Source organism: Accipiter gentilis, chromosome 25 (assembly GCF_929443795.1).
Source record: "Accipiter gentilis chromosome 25, bAccGen1.1, whole genome shotgun sequence".
NCBI classification, from domain to species: Eukaryota; Metazoa; Chordata; class Aves; order Accipitriformes; family Accipitridae; genus Astur; species Astur gentilis.
Genome location: NC_064904.1, coordinates 9,758,967 through 9,780,955, shown reverse-complemented (window position 1 = coordinate 9,780,955; position 21,989 = coordinate 9,758,967). Strand labels below are relative to the sequence as shown.

At 43.4% G+C, this 21,989-nt stretch overlaps 1 protein-coding gene across 5 annotated transcripts in view; it reads right to left on the bottom strand.

Moving 5' to 3' along the window:
• The window catches only part of EVL (Enah/Vasp-like), a 159,421-nt gene that overhangs the window by 73,421 nt on the left and 64,011 nt on the right, over nt 1-21,989 (bottom strand). For 4 of the 5 annotated variants that reach the window (XM_049828921.1, XM_049828919.1, XM_049828922.1 and 1 more), the window contains exon 2: nt 3,910-4,078. In XM_049828921.1, coding sequence (XP_049684878.1) covers nt 3,910-4,078 — 169 coding nt within the window. Of the gene's footprint in view, nt 1-3,909; nt 4,079-12,982; nt 13,133-21,989 lie in introns of those variants that run through there. The other variant, XM_049828920.1, reaches the window with a different exon arrangement.

Here is a 21,989-nt window from a genome sequence, read left to right as displayed (position 1 = left end):
GAATTTGGGGATGTTAAAAAGCTCAAAAACGGGAAGCCCTTCCCTTTGACTGCAGTCTGTAGGCTGCTGAGTTATAAGTTGTCAGCAGTGATGATGGTGGTGGTTGACAGGACTCACAAGAACGGGCCTAGAAGGGATTGAGCGGGCCTCAGGACCACAGCTGAGGTGTAACCACAACCACGATCATGTGAAGAGCTCCCACGCAAGTCTTATGATCCATACTCTTTCTTATGGAACCAGAACAAGACATTTGCTTGTTTCTCCAGGGTATGAAATGGCTCAGAAGTTTATTATTAGCTTGGGGTCTGCTGCACCGCCAGCACTCAGACTCCTCTCACAGGGAGCCGTCATATGATTACTAAACCAGGAAGGATACGGCGTAGCAGCTAAAAACTGCTACAGCTGAGGCCAGATTCTTTATTTCTGTAAGCAGGCCCAAACCTGACCAACTTCTAATAAGTTACAGCGGTGATTAATCGGTTCTTTATTTTTCAAAAAATGTGGTTTAGTTTATATCCCAAGAATGCTGTCCCCCTTTCAGTTTTGGCTTAGGCGCAAATGTAAAACGTCCCACCTTCCCCAAGGCCCTGTTTTTACATCCACTTCTCAGCCGCATCAGTACACCAAACCCTCAGGAGGTATGATTCACTTTAGACTTGCACCCTCCTCCCCGCCTATTTGTTCAGCACATGCCTTTCGGTGATGAGATCATGCTGAGCTGAAATCACTTGATATAAAACCGTAATTTTAAACCCTTAGTTGATCAGGTCTCCGAACTGGGGAGCTACTGCTTGTCAGCTAAGCCATAAAGATGGACCGCTTGTATGTTTTTAACTTTGTTAACTTCTTCCATGGTGACTGAAGCCAACACACTTCACCTTTACAACAGGCTACATTACAACAGCTAGCAAGTTGCAACATGACAGTAAACTGTTTGCTTGTGACTGTTGGGCTTCAAGAAAACGAAGGCTGCAAGGAAACATCAAAGCTCATGACGCCAAATGATTGTAACACTGATCTGGCCTTAGCTTCAAACCAGTTCTGGCCTCTGTGGCTACTTCAAAGCTTCAAAAGTCTACTTCTGGTTTTCTGAAGATTACTGCTCCGGCCAGCATGAGTCTATGCAAATGTGCACGTCTGTGCAGAGCAGAAAGTGGAATTCATGTACCGCTGGTCTGCAACTTGGTGTTGCTGTGGCACGCGAGCACACAATGAGCACGTCACCCAGACACATAAGGACAACAAGAAGTCGGGTAACCACTTCCCTGTGGCGAGATTGATGCTCAAGTTCTGCCACTCTAAAAACCATATTTCTTTGCAGTGAACGTTCTAGACACCGTCAGCTAGAGAAGCAGATAAACACAGATAAGGTAAGCAGAATGAGAAGACAGTATCATAAACGCTACAACATGCACCAAAAAAGTGTTAGAAAACGAGACAACAAAAGGAGTCTACAGAAGAAGATACATGGGGAAAAAAAAGGATGAAAATTAAAGAGAGAGATTATTAGAGGTGTAATACAAAACAACAAAAATTAAAAGGGAAGCATTAAATGCAGGCAGGGATGAAGTCATGAAGATTACTCTAGTCTGTGCCTTGCCAAACAGTGTGTAATAAAACTTAAAATTGTTCCGCTGTGCTATTGTTATGTTATGTATTTTAAACTAGTTTCTCAACTCTTGGAAATCTGTGTAGCTTCATTAGCTTCACTATATGTCAAATCACATATTAGCTGAAGATCGGTCCTTTTCATAAAAATATGGCCTTCCTGGCAAAGCAACAGCTTTTACTAAAACCTCGCTTTCAGTGTGATTTAGCAGAACCTGAGAGCAAGCACGAAATGGCTTGTACAGAGAATTATTTTAACTGAAATTCATTTTTGTTCTCGTTAAATGCAAATACTTAGCAAGCCTAGCAAGCTTATGACTCCAAGTGAGACTCATATAAAATATATTAAATTCTGAATCTTGAGACTTTCAGAATGTTCCTTTTCATACTACTATGCTATGCTGTCTTGAATTTACTTTATCATTAATACTGATTTTTGTAACCATATTTAAGGTGAATACTTTCTTTTAGATAGTTTTAAGTGACGAAGGTAACCTGTACTTTTTTGTTTGAGGGAGGATTTTTAGTCTTTAAACTCCAGAAAAATATATTCTTCTATACGTTTCCTTCTGAATGGAGATGATTTTTAGATGGCATGCAGCCTCTTCATAAGTAGGAACATTTGCAAGCAAATAGAATGTTACAGTTAATGCAAAACATGTTTAAAGTACAGATCAAGATTTGACTTTATTAAGACAGACCTCTAGTACATAGCCTCCCTTACGCATATATGTAGATTTTATGACTTTTGCTTGATTTACACCAGCTATTCAGACCCATCTTAGATTGTAGTCACATGAAAATAATTTACATTCACCTGCTGACTGTGTAAAATAAACAGCTAGCATAGCCTGTTACAAAGCCGTACTGCCTTTCACAACTAAGGCGGCACTGGATTTCATTTATTTTTTAAAATATTTCCTATTTTTGAAATGTAACTACATTAATGTATTGCCTTTGCTCTACTGAGAAGGATAAAAGCAACGGCAAAAGATATTGCAGATGTTTCAAAAGTGCACTGCAAGGACCTGAAAACCAATGTGTTTAAACCCCCCACCTATTTCTATTCTGCTTTTCCTTTTTCAAAATGATGACTGTGTACATGGACAGTGTAGCAAAGTCACTAACACTTCCCGTAAGCAACCTGACTAACTTTTCCAGTTGGGCCAAGCATCATTACAGCTGACAGCTGAGGGACATCATCTGCATTTCCATGAGCAGATCGGTCAATCCAACATCTGTGGCAACTGAGAGGTGGTGGTGCCCTGGCCCCTGCTCTCCAGCTTGGCTTGCCTTGGCTTGCCTTGCCTTGCCTTGCCTTGCCCTGCCCCTGCCCATCCCACACTGGCAGCGGTGCTCATCCTTCCCAGCAGGCAACGCTGCTCTGTGAACCAACAGGGAATCCATCGCCCGCTTTTCTCTGATTCTCCTGCCAGGTGGACGGCTCCAGGTGAGCACGAGAGGCAGGCAGCCTGGGCAGGCTGGGCTGCCACCGCCGTACCGGCCTCACGGCAACGCGCAGAGGGAGTCCCCCGCTCTGAAATCTCTGCTCTAAAATGCAGATGGCACTATGGTATAGCACCGCCACTCCACCCCAGTCAATTTTTGTACTTGGGGGTCTAAACATGATATTTGGTTATGGAGCTTCTGATGGCACGCACTGCCTGGCACACTCGTGAGCCGGGCTGCCCAGAGCCACGCCACGGCAGCCCCAGGTTGAGCACCGTGCTTTGGTGGCCGAGGGGGGTCCGATCCCAGTTCCGATTATCTAAATCCCATATAACTCCTTTAATACCCAGGGAGGTCCTGCAGACTTAGGCTGCCGTAAATCAGATCACAGTGTGCACCTAGGATTTTAAAATGCATTACGAGGAACTAATTAACTTCTCACAGCAATATAACAATCACGCTTTGTAAGATGGCAGTGCAGAATGATTGATTTCTTCTTTTTTTTTTTTTTTAATGTAGTACTAAAAATGAGCAAAAAGTAAGTTTGGGGGAGCTGAGAGCAAAACCTACAGAATGAATGAAGACTCATTGCACAAGGAAAAATGGAGGGGGGGAAAATAACATTAAAATCTCTCTGGCATCTACCAAAAGTTTTGTTTGCAAATAAGCAGTAATAAATTATGATACATTCTGTGTGCAAAAAATTATACAAAATCTGAATGACTGGAGTAAACAGACTCATAGGCACCTTGCAGGGAGCAGGAAATGCTGCTAGACTACATTAAGTATAGAACCGATGGTATCAAACGAGATCAAAGGTTAATTTACAGGAAACTCGATACAGTTACTCACTTGTTGATCTTGCAGTTTAACTCCAACTACCCTGAAGGTGTTAGTGGCCGTGTTGTGGTATATGTTGATTCTGCTGAATCCCTGCTGTCCAGGTTTGATTGGCACCCATTTCTTACTGGTATCGTCATAGACCATAACTGAAGCCCGGGCTTGGCAAATACTCTGTTCACTGGAGAGCAAAAACAACAAAATCAGAGAAAAGACCAGTGAATTTGCTGCATACTACTGAAAATATCTAAAGGAAAAAAAACCTAACAGAAATTATCAGAACTACTTGCAACATATGTTTTGTAAGAGATCTGCTAATCCTTTGAATGCAATCTGCCTGTTAAATTAAAGCTGGCATATATGTGTTCATGGACTTAAAAAACTCCAGTATGCTGCTGTTCTGAACTGATAATCTATTTTATATAAAAATATTAGGCCCTGAGGAATAACTTGTTTCACACAAATGTTGTGAAAACTGTCCAACAGTATGAATGCTCCATTTATTTTATGTACCTGCTGGCAAATGAAGCCTTTCACATTTACATGAAAACTTACCAATATTTTACAGCTTACTGACAAAATAAACGTGACATCCACAGCTGAGTTACACATTTAAAACTGGAAGCAAGCAGACCTTGAACCAAAAGCCACGTTAGGTAAACTGAAGAAATCAATTACGTTAATCCAGCTGACGCCTAATACCCAGACCCACTGACGCACTTAGAAGTCCCAGAATACATGGTGCAAAGCACACAGGAACTCTTTTTTCCTTCATCCTAGTCGCAAAGAAAGTGGGAAAGGGGAATCCATGAATGTCTGCATTTCAGTGTTAAATAGCCATTTTTTTGTATAGCATTAATGTAGAACTATTTTTGTTCTGTAGATTCACGGAAATTCATCAGTTCTTTACGTCTTGCCTGCATATTCGTGACTAATATACATATACTAGATTCATGCTAAAACACTCCTTTCATGTGCAAGAAATGCTACTGAAAAATACTGTTGAGGTGACATGTCAATATGGATCAGGATTTCAATCTCCGCTCTCCTGACTTCCCAGCCACTTTTCTTATACCAAAGGAAATCAGAGTTTCTTATATGAAGAAAAAAAAGAATTCTCCAAATTTTGGAGATGTGAGATCTTCAAATGTAACAGGGATATCCAACAAGCAAATAGTGCACATCAGGCCTACATAAAACTGTTAGAATTTATGTCCTGTAAAGATCTTAAGTCCATTACCGTCCTATTAACTTTAGACCTATATATATTTATATATACCTCCCTTCCCTAGCCCAAGCTGTATTAAATAATTTTTGGCAATGCAATATCAAGTAGTAATCTGCTTTGCACACAAATCCCTTTTTTCCCTCTCTTGCATATACCTCTTTGTTTTGATTTTGCCTCAGTAACACCTTACTTGCACACAAATACATGAGAAGCTCCTGGGTGGTACTAAACCATATCCCTGCACTGCCACAGCACCAAATTACACCACTTGTAAATTATACCAACTGTTGCAAACCCAAACCCACCCAACCCTCTCACTGTCATCATCTCAATGAAAGGGAGCACGTTACTGTAAGTATTAAGAGGATCTGGGTAGATTACAGCAGCAATTTTCAATCTTTTCTGATCTGTGGGTCTCAAAAAGATTTCCAAGGTAGATGCATCCCCCATTGTACGCTAAAGCCTACTGACGCTGGCTTGTTTTATCAGTCAGTCACTTTGCACAGCCTCCAGGTAGCCCACAGACCTCCTCCAGGCTGTGGGTAAGACCCTGAAAACACTTCACGGTGTTTATAGAGGGAGCAGCGACGTTGGCAAACATCTCCATAAAGAACAAGGCAAGAAAATTCAGAATAAAGTGTATTTTCATTACATAGCATGGAAACAGCTAGAGGCTGTTACTGGAGCAATATATTCAGAACAGAAAGATTAAACATTATTTTATTTATATTCTTCAGAATTTATAAAACCAAGCTCATCCACCAGTTGCTGTTGCTTTGTTATGTGAGATACCTGGAGAACAGCTGCGCCTTTGCTGATGTACTTACCCAGAAAATACCTCTCCATCCCTTTTTTTTAAGGTAAGCTAATGTCTCGTGGCAGCTTTTCCGTGTCTGACACTAGCAGCTGAGGGATTTGAGCTCGCTCCAGCCTGCCTAATCCTCCAACTGGTGCAAGAGCTGCAGACTGGCGGCGGCAGCGGCGTTGCCTGCATCCCTCACACCTGCCCAGGGACGCTCGCTCTGCTCACTCGGATTCACGGACGGGGAGGATGGGAGAGAAACGCACCAGCAAAAAAGCAAGTACACTGGAATAGTTTTGCCGTGTGGAAGTGGAATGCCTACAAACACTCTCTGGTGCGGTCCTGTGGCTGGAGGGTGCCCGCCTGCCTGTGCTACCCGGCGTCTCGTGCCACCTCCAGCTCCAGCGGTGGGGGGAGCATCAGCTGCCTGGGGCCACAGGAACCCACTGCCCAGGGAGCCTGCGGGCTCCCAGAAAACACGGTCCCCGGGAGGGTCACACTCAGCCAGCGTGAACCTGGGTCCTTCTCCTCAGGGCTTGCCGGTCGCTGCAAGACTCACTGTACTGTGGTTTCATCTGAGCAAGTCTGGGACCAAATATTGTCCCCATTTCAGATGAGTTTTGGAACCCACAATTGCCATGGGCTCCTTAATGAGTCAAAATTAATTAAATTAGCCTTACTTACAACAAAGAGAACACACTTAACCATACACACGAGGGCCCTACAGTGGCGTTATTTGTAATACCGCATCCAGATTCCAGTCGATACAGCAACTTTGCCTTCAGACTATGATGACAGTAAAAACTGCGGCTAAGAACCCCTCTACAACCCCATGATTGAAATATAGACGTAGACCCCAGGAGCAATATTTAATGCATGACAACCAATTGTTACTGTAACATAAAGCAACGCATCAAGCTCAATCCCTGCTCTCCCTGCAGTCAATGGAAGTTTTTCATCACTCATTTAAATGGAAACAGGATTAAGCCTGTTATCTGGCCTCCAGTGAAATAACAGAAGGGAACATAAAACAAGTACAGCACGAGGGGAATCCTTTCCTGCAAAGCACTTCATCAATCTTTCAAAACCTAAAATGCCCCCAGGGACCCATTGCTAGCTTGCTGTCTCACCCTAAATGGAGGTGTAACTCTTTACGCCTGAAGACTCTCTACTTGTCCTACCCACAAAAAGCACAACTCTCCTGCTGCTGTTTTAAGGGGTTTCCCTGAAAACAGTCCAGAAAATGTTCCTCTTATAAAGGTCAGTGAGAACCTCTCTATTACTCTCACTGGAGTCCATTATTTTAAACGTAAATCAAGCAACATTGGTTTCACAAAGCTCCAGCAAAATTTTCTGTTATTTTTGGGACCATACACCATTGATACTTATGTATGTCAGCTACACATAACAGGTAATAAATATGGGTTTTAGTTGCACTATTGTGCATAGTCACATTCCTTCTCCGTGAGAAGAGTCTGTCAGATATCAGTATTTATACACAAAGTCATGAATGTAGCTTCTATAACTTGCCTTATATTCCTAGGGATACACAAAAGTTACTGAAAAATGGATATGTGTTGGAGAACATTCATCAAGTTTCACATACATTTCCAAATATTACTAATTGCCCGATTGATTTTTACATTACATCAACATGCAAGCAGTCAGACTCATCCACCTGGGTTTCCATCATAGGCAATTATGCGTAAAAAAGACAAAACCAGCATCATGGAGGGGTCTTAATTACAACATTGTTCAGGTTTGTGCATAACATCTACTCCAATCTCTACACTTTGCTCTAGGGCCGATTTAAGACATCTTATTTATATGTGGAGGGGAAGAAGCTCTTCCTAGGGAATCCTTTAGAGCCATCCTAATATCCACCCCTAACTATTCTGAAAGCATTTTCTTCTCAGTGCTTTACAACTGTGGGATGGCAAACCTCTGCACCAGGACCACTTGTCTGCCTGAAGTTAAGCAAATCTGCTTAACTTCACATCTGATAGAAGCAGACTGCACTGGAAAATCCTTCGTTCACAGCTTGTAACTAAAATCCAGCATTCATTGCTGAGATTTATAGAATATTGTTTCAGTATTACAAAACTATAAATTAAAAAAAAAATGTTTGCAGATGATACTGGTTGCTTTGGTTTGTGCAACCCATTTTGACCCACTGTCTTCCATCTCTTCTGTTTAGGATTTGTCTTCACAAATTAGCAGATTAGCTAATTTGGAGTTAACCCTTCTTGAAAGGGTCAGCTTTGACCCTTCTTGCCCAGCCCCAGTGAGAGTGGGCAGCCAAGCACAGCACCTGGGCTGTGTGGCATGCTTGGGCTGGCCACACAGGTTTGCTGTACCCTCCGTGCTTTGCTAGCTACGGTGTCAGCAGCACTTCCAGCCTCAAACGAGTCACGTCAAGCTTAAAGGTACCAGTTAAGGTACAGAGACTACTGAATTCGGGAAAGCATCTGGGGGTAGCATTGAGGCTGCACTTCGAGACAGTGCTGCAATGAAGGTGGCCTCATCCAGAAACGTCTCTCCTCTTCTGTCTGTGCAGAACTTAAAAAATGCGGTCCTTTCTTCCTGGCTTTTAGTAAATTTATGATTACCAAGGACTCATAGCTGAAAAAGAGCCACAAAGGAGTGTGGAAAAGATAACACGGAGAGTCTTAGGGAAAAAATCTGTAGTTTCTGTGAATTATCACAAGACTTAATGGGGCTGCTTGACATTACATGGCTGAGTGCAAGTAATTAAAAAGGAGGAGGAAACACAGGGGGGAACTATATGACAGAACCCACAGATTGGGGAAAAGTCCTCCTGCTTCACTCTGCCTAGCCCAGTGGGTTATCCACATGGATTTGAGCAAAAAGCTCAAACCTGAACCACAAAAGACTTGGCATAGAGAATTGAGAGGAAAAAGGGAGTAAACCATAATGGTTGGAAGCAAGTCCTTGGTAGAGAGGCTCTGGAGGGTCTCCAAGGCTTTTCTCTCCTGTCCCAGACTGAGAAAAAGACAAGAGGCCAAGCTGCACTGCTCCTTCATTGACCTGTTTCTTCTGCTTACAAGGTATCTTCTTATGAATAGAACTTTTGCAGAACGTGGTACTGAGTCACTGAGCCCACCTATGACCAGCGGCCCCGTGCAGAGCCTGCCGTGGTGCAGGGTTATCCCAGCCTTACCCCAGACTCGCTGCCCACCGCCAGTCCACCCAGAGGTCACCCCTCCAGGGTGGGCTGGTATTTAAGTATTACATTAAGTAAGAAAGTATTTAAAAAACTTCCTCCTAGAGCCACAACAATGTAATACAGCTTTTGGAGGGTCACCAAATCATGCTCATGGAAGTGTGACAAAAGACCGCAACCAACCAACTTCAGGGTTAAACACCTAATTCTGTGGGCTCTACTCCAGAAAGCCAGCTGGACCAGGAGACTTCCACTATCCTTTCTATTTACAGACACAACTGTTTCCTTGGGACAGAAATTCACTTAGCATAAACTGTGAAAGCTCCCCTGACAGAAATCAAGCTATCACGTTTTGAACCTATTACAGATCTACCTTGTTTCAAGCTGCTCATGATTCTCTCACCTTCAAACAAGCTGCCTTCTGGTATTCTTACGAAATGCAAAACAGCTACTTTCACAAACATTTACTTTATTTTTATTTTCTATTTCCCATCCATTTTCCACACACACACTATATATGATTAATAATTAAAAATTATTTTGGACTGACCTAACATCCTTACTGGTGTCAGAAATTGTTAATACTACTTTGCCCAAGGCTTGTCCTACCTGGGAACAAACCCTCAGCACACAGAACATGAGAGATAACTCACAAGCCAATTAACGCTTCTCACTCTACTTGTCCTCTGAGTCTGCCTGCAGAAAGTCACAGTCGTGCGGTTAAACCTGACATACAAGAAATAGATGCTGATGCTGATTGATGAAGCCAACAGAATTCTCTCAATGTCAGCTTAAACAGCTAATGTAAATACAAAATACTGTATATGGAGATGTGTTGTCTGTGCGGTACATATCTGTGTTAACCTCAAAATTAATAAGCTACAAGTCATGTTCCTGCAGCATTTAAAGCGTATTGCAAACCCTAACAGACTAATTTGCTAAACAATTTAATTGGTTTCACTACAACAAATATAATAATGACTGGGATGCAGGGAAGTGTTGCAGTAGCTATCTTTACGGGAAAAAGTGGACATTTCTGTCTGACAACTGGATTTACAGAAACAAAAACCTGGGAGACCCTCTGACCACAAGTCAGTCAGGTCATCTGGGCTCATACAGACCATATCTGAGATCTGTGCTCATTACAGATAAAACTTGCTGGAGGGCAGTGGCTCTCCAGCCCTCCCAGCAGAGATTCACTGCCAGCTTTGCTCATGACCCCTTTTCTTGTTAGGAGCCTCATTTCTCCAACACAACATCAGTCATGCTTGTGACTCCTTCTGGGACCTCCTTCTTCAAAGTCTACTTCCCTCTGCAACCAAACGCACGGGACAGTTGGCGTCACCTTCGTTCACCCCACCTCTGTCCCAGACCACTGAAGAACTTATTTCCTCAGCAACGCAGCAAAACCTGACAGTGAAACAACAGCATTTAGCCACTGATCAAACTAAAGGACAGTGGAGACCCATGGGGACTTTACATCCCGCTAGGTGCTTTCAATCCTCGGTGACGTGCAGATGCCTGAATATTTTCTAGCAGACATTTAGGAAAATACCAGTCACAGATTCACACATAATATGGAGATGCCACAACCACTATCTCCATTTGCTTTTCTGAGTCCCATTTCCTGGGACCCCTTGAGAAACCAACCCATGGACCCAGTGGTCAGAAGGCCTCAATTTGCACTCACTCCTGATCGCCTGCCTCTGCAGAGAGACCTCCACAACAGTGCTGCCCTTGCCACAGTCAGCCTGAAGTGAAACCCAGCTCCCAGGGGAGCTGCTATTTTTTGGTTTCCTGCTCAGCTTGCATGTACACATTGAAGACCTGCCTTTGGTGCTGGGCTTTGGCTGCATCACCAGCAGGAGATGAGCCTTCTGCAATGAGCATCTGCTGCGGGTGCCTGGCCATCACCTTTCTCCACTGTTGAAGTCCAGCATCTGAACAGTTTAATGTTAAGTAATTACAAGAGAATAGTAGAAATACAAGGCCTCCTTCATAAGCAGCTCTCAAAAAGACTGATGGTGTTAAATAAAGTCATGACACACCTGCAAGATAAATACATATTTTACAGAGCAGGAAATGGAAATACTGGTACCTACAGGATTAACAAGAGTAAGGTGAACACCAGTTCACCTCCACAAGAAAGAGTATTTAAGAGTTAGTCTTACTGCTAGCAATGAGACATTCATTTTGAATTCTCCCTTACTGCATTGGCATACCCAGTGGGAATTGCCATGCCCAGTATTTGTTGCAGACATCCGTTGCAGACATCCATTGCAGACACTTCAGCTGGAAACCAAAAAAAGACACAGTTCATGAAGCACCCAGGTCTCACACTAAGCCAGGACTTTGGGAGATGAGTTGCTGAATTTGGGAACATGCATGCAATCCTGGCATGACCAGAGAAACTTGCATAACCTTCTGTCACCCCTCAGTGCTCTTGAGCATGGGAGAAGTGAGTAGAAATATAAAAAATAAAGTATGCAAAGCAATAATGCAGTGGAAGAGATGGTCCACCTGGGCCTGACTGTCGGTCCTGAACAGCTCAGTCCTCAGCACCGCCAGTGAAAGTCAGGAGAGCGCCCTGACCTTTCGGTGTCCACCGCAGCACTTAAATAGCACATCCGCCAACCAGTGGAGATTTAGGGCCAGCTGAGTGACCGCAGATTGATGCCCTTCTAAGCTGGCACATCTGCTTAGTTTACATTGCTGAGATTTTGAAACTATGTGGCAGAATTAATTTTAACCCATCACTATTCTGGTATGTTTTGCAAACTGAAGCGTAAGAATTCAAATGATTCTAAGGGGAACTCCAGTCATCAGTATCTCAACTCAACATCTTACAAAAATGCTTTAAGAGAAGTGCTTTGCAAGCGGCACTTCACAGAGGAAGTGTAGTGATTCAGAGAAGTGCCATCGCTGCCAGGCAGCTGGACTCCCAGAGCCATGTTGTGCTCCAGGAAACTTTCCCTTCAGCTTCCACCTGCTCCAACACGGTCCAGTCACTGCTGTCTCCTAATGGAGAAACTCCACTGCTCCGTTAACGCTTTAATTCGTGCAACACTTCTTTCTGCAGTGAAGTGTGGTTCACTTGCAGATTTTGCATGCCACCTTGAAGATATACTTTGGGAGTTCCTAAAAATAAATGTCAAGTAAATGTTTAGAAGTTCCTAAAACTAAATCAAGTAAATGGCCTGGGGAAACACTATGAACCCAATTAGTCAAAAACTGTAAAAAAGCAGCTTGACTAGATCAGGTTCCTATTAATATAAACTATTTCCCTTCACCCTTAAATTACAGAAATAAAAACAAGAAGTAACTAAGCTTGTAAAATACTCATTATGCAAAACCCCAAACTGAACTGTCAAGTGAAAATACATGACTGAGGGCTCTCACTCACGGGCCAGCCATATCCGCATTTCAGGAGAACAATACCTTAAACAACGGCTTTGAAAGATCATAATCATAACTAATAATCAGGAGAGGCAGACTCATATGTGAATACAGGAAATCAACATAAAGATCCTTCATTAAAGCTGGCGTTGCTTTGCCTTGGTTTCCCTTCAATCCCAAAAGAAATGCAAATAAACCTGTGACAATTCCCCTGGAGCCGATGGAGGCAGACCAGGAATGAAGAAGGCTCGCTCCATCAAGTCAGCTTCTCCCTCACTGCCAGGGGATGCACATTAATGCAGCGTTGCTGCAACAGCTTAATTACCATTTTATACAATTATCAACTATCCTGTGAGGCTACAACCAAACCCCAGACCTTCCGCGTTTATGACAATACATGCTCTCCGTCCCATCCAGTCACATTAACCCTGGTCAACAAATTCCCTGCCATCCTGCCCAGTCCCCAGATACTTACGTGCCTGCCATCAAGGAAGACCTGCTCAGGTAATCCTGCAGGAGTCTACGCTCAAATCCAGCACGTGTGCTTAAAGCCAAATAGGCTATTTCACCTGATTACAGAGCAGAAGACAAATTTGGCAGGGACACAAACCAGGAGCCTCTGTGAAGGCTTATAACCAAAACAGGAAAGGGAAGCGCTACCGGGAGAGTAGAAGGGCAGGAAGTAACACTTGTACACAGGGGCGGGGAACGGACTTCAAAGAAGAAATGTATTCTTTCTTACAGCTGATTTACCGAACAAAAGTCCAAACAATATAGATTAAGATTAGATGCGCTGCCTTTGCCTCACTGGTGGCATGGATATTAAAACCATTTCGCTTATTTTCTCAAGGCACGGGTTCACTGTCCAAGAAAAAGCAAAAGCAAACAAACCTCAGACCCAGGAAAAAATTGCTATTATTCATTTATTGCATGGGTGTTTGCATGGTACAGAACCAAACCCAGGGGCCCCGGCGCTACCCAGGGCCCCCGTCCCGCCTCGCCGCTGACCTGGCGTTGCCTGCCCCTTGGCTGGGGGCCAGCTCCAGCCCCAAACTCGAATTGGAGCGGCACAGTGCCAAGATACTGCACACTGACTCGCACCTCCCATGGCAATACAGCTTTTGGACGGGAGCTGCCTTACACCTGGCTAACTCGGGGTCCACCAGAGCAAAAGCTTTTTTTTGGTTGCTCTCCAACCCTGTCATCTTACTTGGGGCATCACCATAAATACATAAACTAAGAAACACATCTTCACAGTAGGAGGTAAGCGATCAGGTAGCTTATAGGACATGGGAGAAATCTCCAACACTTAAAAAAACAAGACAAAATTTGCTCCAAGGGGTGTGTAAGCAGCGCACGCCCTCCCTCCATCACCAGCAGCCGGGAGAGCCCCCGTTTGGCTCAGCAGCGGGCAGGCCCCCAGCCAGCTGGTACCTGGAGACAGCAAAGATGGGACTTCATCCCCTCTCCCTGCGTGCCTGCCTGCCCCGTGCTAAGCCTCCCACAAACGGCACGCGGGACGTGGCTTGAAGTTACTGCTACAGAGATCATAGCCATAAGGAGGAGGATACCTTATCTCACGGCTTCTGCCGTAGAAGACGTGCCATCTGCTATTGCCTTTCAGGCAATTAGTTCTGTGTACCATCCTATCTCTTTTTTTAATTAAGGTTCCTTGCAAAACTAAGCCTCCTTGACCGTGCTGTGCCTGCAAGAGACCCCTGGAAGACTACAAGCCTTCATTCCCACCCTGCCATGGGCTGCCTACATACGTGTTTGCATGCATCCACGTTCCTGTTAACAGGCAGGTGGTTTTTTCCCTGCAGTAACGCTTCCACCTCCCTTCCTGTCTCTGCAGGCTCTCATTTGCCTGCTCTGCTGCTTCTTTAACTGGGCATTGCCATTTGGCTGTGGCAGCAAGATGGCCTAGTAATACAAATGGAAACTTTGCAATTTTAGAAAAAATAATTGAAAATATTGCAGCAAAAAGACTGGAGGTCTTGGAGACCAGGACAGCAGATTAATACTTTGGTGCTAACTTTCCTGGGGTAAAACTGCAGCGGTTTTGATGAGCTCCCTCTCAGAGGCCCTTGAGACAGATCATTCTTCTTTTGTCTCCATCCCTTGGTTTGACAAATTTGTACACACGGATGTAAATACCTGCAAACACTGTCTAGTCTTCCCAGCTTTTCTCAGGCTATGGGTGCATTATGGCATGAGCAGATTAACAGCAGAGAGAAAACATGACGGGGAGAACTGGATGGACCCTGCTGTGGTCTGGCTGCAAGTAGAGAAAGCTGGGGTTTTCATCCCGTTTTCGCATGAAAATATCTTTGGTGGTTTTTTGTCAGTGTGCTCACAAGTTCTCTTAACATGTCTAAATACGTCACCTGTTATCTGTGATTGCACAAACACAGACAGTGCAAATACAAAACGCAAACAACTGCAGAACAAACCCACTGGATGTTCAGAGATCCCAACTGCCTCTCCCTACCTCTGGCCATCACCAGCACTCCCTCTTTACGTCCTTTACCGTAATATCACTTTTTAACACACATTGCTTAAGGAAATACTCCTCCCATGACATTACTTGAGCCACCCCATGATGTGTTCCCAGAAAGGTAGCGCAGGATCAGCGTGTGGAAGGGGATAGGAAAGTTTGCACCCACTCGTATGTCACTGTGTGTGTCACTCAGCATTTTGCTGAGCCATGTTGTGCCCACCCAGGCATTACACAAACCAGGAACAGACGCGTTACCTAATCGGAACCCGGTTCCCTAAAGTGCAATGAAAATGAACTACCTCCCTCCTGTAAACCATTGCACAAAACCTTATCGTTCTCATGTGCTTTGATCCCTTTTGCCCATCTGCCTGAACGTGAGTGGAGCAGCCGTGGTGCCCAGGCAGCCTCCCAAAGCACCCCACAAATGGCAGAGCTGCTCAGCTCTTGAAGACCTGCTGGAAACACAGCAAGGACCTGTGATTTTACCACGAGGCAGCATGTCGCATTGCATGCACGTGGGCTTTCTCTGGGAGGCAGCACCAGAGGCTCTGAAGTCTCCATCAACGAGCGTGAAACCTGCAGAGCCCTGAGGAGATCACGCAATCCCTCACGTCCTTGCAGTGGTTTCAGAGTGCAGCATACATGTGAATAACCTTAGCCCCGTGTTTAATATAGCAAGAAGAGAGAAGTGTAAGAAATAGGCTGAGTTTGGCAAGGCACACCAGCTACAAAAACTCTTTAGTGCAAGTTTCTGTCGGGGAGCAAGAGCTACAAATGCCGCTCCACCCGAGCAGATTAGCAGAGTGCTTTTCACGCTCACTGTTTTTCCTGTTATAAAAAATTACTTTTATGGTCCAACTGAAAGACCAGAAGAAACTATTGGTGAAATGGCACCTTGTAAAAACATGGGCGTCAAAATCTGGTTTATCCACGGTTGCTAGTGCATTGCCCATTCAGCTGCAGCTTCTGATTGCTTTGCAGAACATCTCTGTATGACTAAAGGGTTTCGGTTTTCAGCTGATGGGGGAAGTTTAAAACTCAACGAGAAATGAAGTTCCCACTGACATTTAAGCAAAGCTTTTCATGTTGTGTTTTTTTAATGTCTTTTTTTTTCTGTTTAATGGAACCTTTCATTATCACTTTTCTGGGATTTCAATTTGGCTGCATTTTCCTCATACTACACCTTTCTGCTTTGAGATCTGGGTGGATTTTGGGCACTACCTTGTTTCATTCCAAAAATCCTGCTTTTCATGAATTTAAAACTTGACTTTTGGCTCTTCCTCTGTATAGCTCATACACTGCTTAGACTATTATTGTAGAGTTTGTCTGTGTAAACAGTACTTTACTGCACGTATTAGAAAAGAAAGACATAACCTGAAAAATGCATCTCCAAATAGCTATGGACTCAAATCACTAACTGCTCAGATCAGCCACACTGGCTCCACTGTTCTAGGCAGAGACATTTGGGAAGATGGACTAAGGAAAGATCTGAGCAGCCTTTTTTTTTCTCTGATTTCATGTGTCTGGGATAGCTACGGTCACTGATTATGGGGGAAGGAGACAGCACTTAGTTGTCAGAATAGTCTTCCTGCTAAACCAAGCAGATATGATTCTCCTTGCACACAAATATCAGCTACAATTGTATCAGCTAGAACAATCTGGTTTTAAAGATTTGATTCTCCTGGACAAATACCTTTGAAGACACTTGAAAACTCCCAGCCTCCCCCCAGCTCCTGCTAGCACTGTGCATGCCCAAAGCACAGCAAAGAGCAGGTCACTACTGACACATCCAGTGCCACGCTGGGAACAGTGACAGTGAGTGGGACAAAGCCCAGCACTGCCTCGCAGTGCCCCCGTCATAAGCCAAATTAATTTCATTAAGCACAGCAGCATACATTCCAGCAGAAGTGCCTCTAATCACCCCTCTGCATTGCTAAAATGCCTCCATGGCCCTGGACTAGAAAGGGAGCACTTAGAAGGAAACAGCACTCTGAGACAAAAGACAAATGAGACCCAGTAACTGATTTCTATCCAGTCCTCACAAAGGAACATATGCTGGATAAACAGATTATTTCAGTCATGTGTTGAGATCTGTGTGAGATCAGGATTCCTGAACACAGAAGCAAGGCTTTAGTTGCAGTTTCGTGAATATTCCCATAGGTTTCCGAGCACCACGTCTGCTGGCCGTGTACCAGGCTTTCATGTTCCAAAGATGTCCAAGTACTGTACTTGCTTTCTTTTGGAGCGTTTCGTGACCAGATGAAACATGATTTGTATAAGACAATAATGTTATATGTTTTCAACCTTTAGAGCTGCAGACTGAATGCAGAAAGATGAGCGTCCCTGCCTCAAAATGACTCATCTGCAAATACAAAACCCAGTTAATTTTTAAGAATGAAATGGTGCACTGTAGAATGTGTTGTGTATACTCCAAGACTATCACAATCATAATACAAAAATAAAACTGTAACCACCTAAGAGCTATTTGAAGGCAGACCTGATTAAAACATTTTTTTCTTAATAAGCACGTATTTCACACCTTCCAAATAACTTTTTATACATGTATGTCTGCTGGTTTTAATTCCGTGTTGCTCCCCAAAGGCATATTATTATACTGCACAAAATTCAAAATTTGCATATGGCAATGTCTTTCGTTTAATGACCTCATGATTAAGAAATCTGAAAGTTCACACTGAAACAGTATAACTCAAATTTCATAAGCCACAAGATAATGTTATGAATATATGCACAAATGCTACATAACAGCATATAAAATATGCAGTTATATATTCAGATTTGCAAAACTAATTTCACAGCTGTTAATAGTCTTTGAACATAAGACATTTCCTCATACACTGAGATTTGCAACTGCTAAACATGCTGATGAGACAAAAAAAATTCCTTGCCCTCAGAAAGTTTAACCCTGTACGTTAATATATGCTATTGCTCTCACGAATCACTTTTTTTCATGCTTTTCCCTCATTTTAAGGGAGCAGGAGAGATACTGGAGAGTAGAATATATTTTAGTATTACAAGAGTTAGAAATGTGCAATGAGCTAAGGTGCTAATTGCCACTTTAACAGCAAAACAATTGTTCCTGTCCTGAGCATATTTTATAAATCAGAATCTTCTTGAGAATATTAATTTAGGATGCAATCCCATCACTGCTGAGGTCCAAGGAAGTTTTGCCACGGACTTAAAAAAGACAAGACTTAACACTTGGTATAGGGCCATTCAAGTCGTGATAAATAAGAATGTGGCACGGAAAAAACCCACCAAATCTTTTAAAGGAGGTGAGATATGCAAGATTTGGGGAGCCTTATTTTTTCCTGCTGGGAAGCCCCTGACTCTCAATTCATTCAGTGCTCTTTCTGAAGATGATTTCATCTCCACCCCCTCACTCTGCAGAGGGAACAGTCAGGACTCACCTGCTTTCAAGAGGACCGTCTATTTTGTCTGATGCAAACAGCTTAGGTATTGCATTAAGGAAATAACAATATTGCAAAGAATTAACTCTGTGGCTGCCTTCAATTTTCCTCTCTATAAACTATGATGAGCAATGGGCAGTAAGCCCAGACCCCACGTTAAGCAGCACGGAACAAGCTATAGACCATATGGAGAGAAATAAACTGCCACTTCATACACAGGATATCTATAATGCTTTTTTGCTTGAGTCAGCTAATTGCACATCCGCAAATCAGCACATTTATAACAAATGGAGCGTTATGATATCATGGGAAATTTATTTAATATGATCAAAGTTTGCCAGAAAAAGTTCCCCTGAAAGTACGCAAGTACTTAAGAGTCCTGAGTGCCTGGGACATTTTACAGTCCTTATTGAACAAACATTTCCATGCTGTTTCATGGCAGCCAGCGGTGCAAAAGACCGTATCTTCTCAGCAGCCTCACTCCAGCCACCAGCATGGGCATCTCCCTGCTGCAGGCAGAAGGTACCTCCATGCTCACAGAAGCAGGGGCAGCACCCACACCTGCTCCAGCAGCAGTTAAGTTACTGCTCCCATGAGTAGCCTCACACAAGGGTGGTCATCTCCTGTCTTCTCCAGAGGCTGAGAATTAAAAAGTATAGACTTTCAAATCCTCTTCTGTACTGCAGATTTTAAGAGGTGTACTTAGCTTTCCCACATAACTTTTGTAATCGTAAAGCAAATCAATGACCTTGATCTAAGAGCTTTTAGCAATGGTCTAAGCATCAATATAAACTCACTTGGGGTACCAGCTGAAAAACATTCTCATATTTATGTCACCAAGCATATGCTATCCCCCAACATTGCTCCACAGCAGATGTCTTTTCACTTTCAGCTTGCGTTTTTCCTTAGACTTCAGTAAACAGATTATCACAAGTGGTTACAGCAGCTGTAGGCAGGGGGCATTTGAACTGCATACATTATTTTTCATAGCTCCTAATTTATGGGGAGGCCATACAAATTTCTGGGGTTTCAATTTGAAACAAGAAATACCAACTTTTTCATAGTCTCAAGGGGACATTAGGAGCTTCTTGCTCAAAAACTAGCGCTTGCTCATTTCTAGTACTAACCGTTGTTATTTAATGCTCTCCACCACGAAGTAATGTAATTCAAACATCATGTTTTACTGAGCAGATAAGATACTTTCATCATGAGACACCTCTATAGCATGTTGTGGGCACCATAATGGTGTGGAATTGTTTTTATCATAAGCCTTTTAAAGGCAAATGCATGAGTGAGGTACAGCCTAGCAGGTGTGAAGATAAGGAAAGGTTTCCTGACATTAAGGGATGCTAGAGTGAAAGGAAGGCATCTAAAAACAGCTTAAGAGATTGGAGGGGAAGAAGCTGACAAAAAATGATCAGAAATTACATTTAACTGCATTTTTATTACAGGCATGTGCCTGCCTGATGTTCAGGTTGCCAGACTGACATTTGCTATTCATCGGGAAAGCGCTTTTCAAGACAGCACCACCATCCATTAAAAGTCAGGGCCCAAAGCACAATAGTAAAGTGAAGGCTGTGCTGCGCAGGATGGCTGCGAAAGCTGGTGAGCTCTACTGCTGAGGGAAGAAAGATGCACTAGGATGGCATTTGTTGAGGTTATAAGAGGACTAGGTTAACACCGAGATGAAGAATGCCTGGCCTTGTTTCTACACTTGTTTCTGATATTTGCGCTTCTCGGAATAGGACAGGTTGGAAATAATAGTTGCCTTACGGACACAGGGAAACTTCAGCTTGCAGAAGGACCACTGAAGGCAGAATGGGTATGGTCAGCAGTTTGTCACGTCAACTCACCGCATCTTTCATTACCATGTAACACACTGTGGAGCGGACACACAGGGAAGATCTATCCTGTAACAGCAGTAGAGCATCCCTACTCCTGCCACTTTTTACATGTCCTACAGTAGGTAAGTAGCAGCTTTTACAATAATCCCTTACAACATTTAACAGGATGCTCAGCTAGTTTTGCATGACTCGATACTTACTCCATCCTTGCTGAAGTTGCTAAACTCCCATTAGTAATTTCAGCTGCAGCAGAAACTTATCTTTTATATTGTCTCTGTCATCGGTCAGGCAGTAAAACAAGGTAAATGATACTGGGCTATTGGAGCCTCATCTTAAATCCAGTGTCTGCACTGATGACAACGGGCAATGAATGTGGCCTCGATATTTGCAGATATGCTTCAGCTAGGAAGAATAACAAATTACGCCTGGGCACAAACAACAGTCTGTACAACTGAGTCATAGTATGTATTTAGATTAAGTATCTTCATTCTGATAAAAAGTGAACATTGCAGGTCTGATCATTTGTAGCTTTCCATCATGGAAAAAGTACAGCCCTCTTCACGGTGGACATAAAAGAGCACCAAATGTAAACAAACTGTACTCAAAAATCAGTAAGCAGTGTGTGTGTGGGGGGGTGCCCCCTAAATTTCACAAGAACAATAATTTTCAGATTATTTTAGTAAAAATAAACACAAGGAGAGCTAGTGAATAGAGATGTGCAGTAATCAAATCCGTTGTCCAAAACTACTGACAGTACTTAACAAAACAAAAATTATCCTGGCAGCCCCTTGCTTTCCCCCTCCTTCCCTCCTTCCATTATTTCTTGGCAAAGATTTGTCCCCATTGGCTGGCAGATAAAAATATTCAATGAGTGCCAAAATTGAAACAGGATCCCTGAGCACATTTGTGCACCAGACTTGTTTGCGTGCAATGTTTGGGATTTTGCGAGATGACTATGTATTTTTCTAAATCAAAGCTGCACGTTATTTGCAATGCACAAGACACCAAAGACAAAAGGAAAGATCATTTCAAATAAAGGCAGAAGTACTTTTGCTTTCCCATGATTTGTACCCTTTTTCCCTTAGCAACCTTTCTCACCTCTTACAAAATGATGTTCTTGACTTTGATATGTCCCCTGTGACGTTCCCACCATGCAGAGACACCACACAGCACCACTTCTCAGGAGTTAAATGTCTACTAAATGGCCAGCTACACAACACGGGCATGTTGGTGGCAAGCGGCTGGTCAGCCAGACCACATGCGGCCTTTATCTTGGGAAGGGCTCCGCTCTGAATCACCCTCCTCTCCATCCACTTGCTGAGTCTCACAAACCAGTGACTTTTATTCCTCTGTCAAACTAGGCTGACACTTCCGAGCCTGCTGCTCATCTACTGGGAAGGTGGCAGAGAGAAGGAAAAGGATGGGGCAGACAGAAAGGTGAAGCAACTGCCTAAGCCTTATTTCCTTAGTAAAGCAAACTGAGGAGAGGTTGGTGGTGAGAGCCTCCCAAAGAACCACTGCTCACCTCCACCAGTACCCTCACCAGCTCCTCCATCTGCAGCCAACGACCGCCAAAGCCTCTGCAATGGCATGCGCTGTCCCTTTTAACATCAGCTTCAGGCTATTGCCCGATACAATATCATTGCGCCGCTGATGTTTATATGTAATAGTATCCAGGACTAAACTTCTACTAAAAACACTTCAGGCAGT